Consider the following 5,526-nt stretch of genomic DNA (forward strand, 5'->3'; position numbering starts at 1 on the left):
AACAGGAACACCAAGGATTAACGACAGGAACACCAAGGATTAATGACAGGAACACTGAGGAATCATGATAGGAACACTGAGGAGTCGCGACAGGAGCACGGAGGAGCCATAATCGAAGCACTGAGGAGTCACAACAGGAGCACCACGGATTAATGACAGCAATACTGAGGAATCGTGATAGGAACACTGAGGAATCGTGATAGGAACATTGAGGAATCGTGATAGGAGCACCGAGGAGCCGCAATAGAAGCACTGAGGAGTCACAACAGGAGCACCAAAGACCCGCGACAAGAACATCGAGAAGCCGCAACATGAACGCCAAGGATTAATGACAGGAACACTGAGGAATCGTGATAGGAACACCAAGGATTAAAAACAGGAACACCGAGGATTAACGACAGGAACACCAAGGATTAATGACAGGAATACTGAGGAATCGTGATGGGAACATTGAGGAATCGTGATAGGAACACTGAGGAATCGCGACAGGAGCACGGAGGAGCCGTAATCAAAGCACTGAGGAGTCACAACAGGAGCGCCAAGGACCTGCAACAGGAGCACCGAGGATTAACAACAGGAACACCGAGGAATCGTGATAGGAACACTGAGAAATCGTGACAGGAACACCGAGGAGCCACGAATGGAGCATGGAGGAACGCGTGAGCATCACTGTCCGAGCCGATCCTGCCCTCCCCGAGCCGCCACCCCCGCGGGCAGCGCAGTGGCCTCCGGGCCGGGGGGACACTGCAGACGGGGACACGGTGAGCTAATTTGGTGGCGTTAATTACAAACATCCCAGCCGAGTGACGGGCAGGGGAGCTGGCCCTCTCCCCGTGAGGCTCTGCTAATTAACGACCCCCTCCCTCGGCTGATGTCAGCCCTCCTCCAGAGGCCGTCAGTGGCCCTCATTAAGGGCTCCTCAGGATGAGTGTCCCCTCCGCACCGACCCCGTTTTGACAGTGGTGGTAATTACACAACTCCCGCCGGCGCAATGACAATAATTACCCAGAAACGAGTGGAGAGGTGCCAGGGGGAGATCGGTGGAGAAATTCGGTCCTGGTGGGAGAGACGAGGCCCAGAACCCCAGGATCAGCTCATGTCCCCCACTGCCTGTGAGAAAAGGCACCATCAGACCCCAAACACCAAATCCTGGGCATTCCATGTTGGGAACTCCCACAGAAATCCCAAAACTGCTCCAGAAACGCTCATGTCCCCGACTGCCTGTGAGAAAAGGCACCTTCAGACTCCAAACACCAAATCCCTGGCTGGAAACTCCCCAGAGATCCCAAAACTGCTCCAGAAACGCCTCCTGCCATCCCAACTCTGAATGTGGAGCCCCAGCCATGAGCAGAGAGGTGCCAGGGGGGAGAACACAGAAAGTGGTGGAGAAATTCAGTCCTGGTGGGAAAGATGAGGCCCAGCGCCCCAGGAACAGCTTGTGTCCCCCATTACATGTGAGAAAAGGCACCTTCAGACCCCAAACACCAAATTCTGGGCATTCATGGCTGGAAACTCCCCCAGAGAACCCAAAACTGCCTGTGAGAAAAGGCACCTTCTGACCCCAAATACCAAATCCAAAGCATTCCCTGCCAGAAACTCCCCCAGAGATCCCAAAACTGCTCCAGAAACGCTCATGGCCCCCACTGCCTGTGAGAAAAGGCACCTTCAGACCCCAAATACCAAATCCCTGGCTGGAAACTCCCACAGAGATCCCAAAACTGCTCCAGAAATGCTCATGGCCCCCATTGCCTGTGAGAAAATGCACCTTCAGACCTCAAATACCAAATCCTGGGCATTCCATGGCTGGAAACTCCCCCAGAGATCCCAAAACTGCCTCAGAAACTCCTCCTGCCATCCCAACTCTGAACGTGGAGCCCCAGCCACGAGCACTGAGGTGCCAGGGGGAGATCGGTGGAGAAATTCGGTCCTGGTGGGAAAGATGAGGCCCAGCGCCCCAGGATCAGCTCGTGTCCCCCACTGCCTGTGACAAAAGGCACCTTCAGACCCCAAATACCAAATCCTGGGCTTTCACTGGCTGGAAACTCCCCAGAGAACCCAAAACTGCCTAAGAAACACCTCCTGCCATCCCAACTCTGAACATGGAGCCCCAGCCATGAGCAGAGAGGTGCCAGGGGGGTAAAACATGGAAAGTGGTGGAGAAATTCGGTCCTGGTGGGAAAGATGAGGCCCAGCGCCCCAGGAGCATCTTGTGTCCCCCATTACCTGTGAGAAAAGGCACCTTCAGACCCCAAACACCAAATCCCTGGCTGGAAACTCCCCAGAGATCCCAAAACTGCCTCAGAAACTCCTCCTGCCATCCCAACTCTGAACGTGGAGCCCCAGCCATGAGCAGAGAGGTGCCAGGGGGAGATCGGTGGAGAACTTTGGTCCTGGTGGGAAAGATGAGGCCCAGCGCCCCACTGCCTGTGAGAAAAGACAACTTCAGACCCCAAACATCAAATCCTGGGCATTCCATGGCGGGAGACTCCCCCAGAGATCCCAAAACTGCTCCAGAAACGCTCATGTCCCCCACTGCCTGTGAGAAAAGNACATCAAATCCTGGGCATTCCATGGCGGGAGACTCCCCCAGAGATCCCAAAACTGCTCCAGAAACGCTCATGTCCCCCACTGCCTGTGAGAAAAGGCACCTTCAGACCCCAAATACCAAATCCTGGGCATTCCATGGCTGGAAACTCCCCCAGAGATCCCAAAACTGCTCCAGAAACACCTCCTGCCATCCCAACTCTGAACATGGAGCCCCAGCCATGAGCAGAGAGGTGCCAGGGGGAGATCGGTGGAGAAATTCGGTCCTGGTGGGAAAGATGAGGCCCAGCGCCCCACTGCCTGTGAGAAAAGACAACTTCAGACCCCAAATACCAAATCCTGGGCATTCCATGGCTGGAAACTCCCCCAGAGATCCCAAAACTTCCATCCCAACTCTGAACGTGGAGTCCCAGCCACGAGCAGAGAGATGCCAGGGGGGAGAACACAGAAAGTGGTGGAGAAATTCAGTCCTGGTGGGAAAGATGAGGTCCAGGACCCCACTGCCTGTGAGAAAAGACACCTTCAGACCCCAAATACCAAATCCTGGGCATTCCATAGCTGGAAACTCCCCAGAGATCCCAAAATTGCCTCAGAAACAGGTCCTGCTGTTCAAACTCTAAACATGGAGCCCCAGCCATGAGCAGAGAGGTGCCGGGGGAGAACACGGAAAGCAGCGGAGAAATTCAGTCCTGGTTTCCTGGTCCAGGAATTTCCTGGGAGAAATGAGGCCCAGCGTCCCAGGATCGGCTCATGTCCCCCATTGCCTGTGAGAAAAGGCACCTTCAGACCCCAAACGGGATTTTTCGGGATTTTTTCAGGGTTTTTCAGGATTTTTTTTTACTGGTTTTCAGGATTCTTCAGGGATTTGGGGGGTTTTCAGGATTTTTCAGTATTTTTCCCCAAGATTTTTCAGGATTTTTTTGCACGGGTTTTCAGGATTCTTCAGGGGGGTTTGGCATTTTTCAGGATTTTTTTTCCCCAGGATTTTTCAGGATTTTTTTCCAAGATTTTTGAGGATTTTTTTCCTAGGTTTTCAGTATTCTTCAGGGGTTTTCAGGATTTTTTTTTTTCTCCTAGGATTTTTCAGGATTTTTTCCCCCCAAGATTTTTCAGTATTTTTTTCCAAGATTTTTCAGGATTTTTAAGGGGTTTTCAGTATTCTTCAGGGTTTCAGGATTTTTCAGGATTTTTTTTCCTCCTAGGATTTTTCAGTATTTTTTCCAAGATTTTTCAGGATTTTTTTCAGGGGTTTTCAGGAGTCATCAGGGGTTTTTGGGATTTTTCAGGATTTTTCAGTAATTTTTTCCAAGAGTTTTCATATTTTTTCAGGATTCTTCAGGATTTTTTTCAGGATTCTTCAGGGGGTTTGGGATTTTTCAGGATTTTTTCCCCTAGGATTTTTCAGTATTTTTTCCCCATGATTTTTCAGTATTTTTCCCAAGGTTTTTCAGGATTTTTTTCCGGGGTTTTCAGGATTCTTCAGGGGTTTTCAGGATTTTACAGGATTTCTTTTTCTCCTAGGATTTTTCAGGTTTTTTTCCAAGATTTTTCAGGATTATTCAGGATTTTTTCCAGGGGTTTTCAGGATTCTTCAGAGGGTTTTCAGGATTTTTCAGTATTTTTCCCAGGATTTTTCAGGATTTTCCGGGATTTTTTCAGTGGTTTTCAGGAGTCATCAGGGGTTTTGGGGATTTTTCAGGATTTTTCAGTAATTTTTTCCAAGATTTTTCATGTTTTTTCAGGACTCTGCAGGATTTTTTTCAGGGGTTTTCAGGAGTCATCAGGGGTTTTCAGGATTTTTTCAGGATTTTTCTCCCCCAGGATTTTTCAGTATTTTTTCCAAGAATTTTCAGGATTTTCCAGGATTTTTTCAGGGGTCTTCAGGGGTTTTCGGAATTTTTCAGGATTTTTCAGTATTTTTTCCCAAGATTTTTATGTTTTTTCAGGATTTTTTTTAGGGGTTTTCAGTATTCTTCAGGGTTTTCGGGATTTTTTTGGGAATTGTTTTTTCCCCCAGAATTTTTCAGTATTTTTTCCAAGATTTTTCAGGATTTTTCAGTAATTTTTTCCAAGATTTTTCATGTTTTTTTCAGGGGTTTTCAGGAGTCATCAGGGGTTTTCGGGATTTTTCAGGATTTTTCTCCCCCAGGATTTTTCAGTATTTTTTCCAAGATTTTTCATGTTTTTCCAGGATTTTTTCAGGGCTTCCCACAGGATTTGGGGGCTCGGTGGGAACTGCATCTGGAAAATTCCCTGGATTTGTGCCTCCCCAGGAGCTCAGATGGTGCGGTGGCTGTACCTGTCCGGGCTGGTGTTCGCCGTGCTCATCCCAGCTGGGTGGCAAGTGGCTCCCGAGGGCTTGCAGGACCTCTCCAGGTACGGAGCCGTGTAAAATTTTGATTATTTTGAGTATTTTGATTTTATTATTTTGAGTATTTTGATTTTTTTATTTTGAGTATTTTGATTTTTTTTATTTTGAGTATTTTGGGTTTTTTATTATTTTTCTTATGCATTGACAGTTTGTTGTAATATTTAGTTATGTTTTATTTTTTTAAAGTATGTATGAGAGCAGTTCATTCATTTTATGATTTGAGGAGAAATTGAAATAATTGTTGTGTTTGATGCTTATTGATGGGTATTTGGGTTTTGTTGTAGCAGAATTGATTTATGAGTGATTTACATGCAACAAACTCAACCACCAACAGACCCGGGTTGGGGGAGGAGTTCATCCCTCTCATTTCCCATTGCTGCCACATTTTTCCCCATTCCTGTTTATCCTGCATTGATCCAAACAAATTCCCAGTTCTGGGAAGGGACATTCCCATATCGGGAATCCCGGGATTTCCTGCCTGGGACTGAGCCCCCTCCAGTGCTCCCACAGCTCAAATTCCTTTGGAATTTGAATTTTGGAATTCCTTTGGTGGATCCCAGATCACCCGGGAGCTGCAGGGGGATGATCCAGACCTGCTCCGATGGGGGAAA

General features: G+C 48.0%; 1 protein-coding gene across 1 annotated transcript in view; it reads left to right on the forward strand.

Moving 5' to 3' along the window:
* The first annotated feature begins 4,825 nt into the window (after window positions 1–4,825).
* Window positions 4,826–5,526, forward strand: part of LOC130587085 (pro-glucagon-like) — a 2,303-nt gene continuing 1,602 nt past the window's right edge. Inside the window, exon 1 of the mRNA XM_057388039.1 lies at window positions 4,826–4,920. Within this exon, the coding sequence (XP_057244022.1) occupies window positions 4,826–4,920 (95 nt within the window). The remainder of the gene's footprint in view (window positions 4,921–5,526) is intronic.

The sequence above is a fragment of the Malurus melanocephalus genome, unplaced genomic scaffold (genome assembly GCF_030028575.1).
Source record: "Malurus melanocephalus ecotype Western Australia unplaced genomic scaffold, MMel_1.1 scaffold_1514, whole genome shotgun sequence".
Taxonomy (NCBI): Eukaryota; Metazoa; Chordata; class Aves; order Passeriformes; family Maluridae; genus Malurus; species Malurus melanocephalus.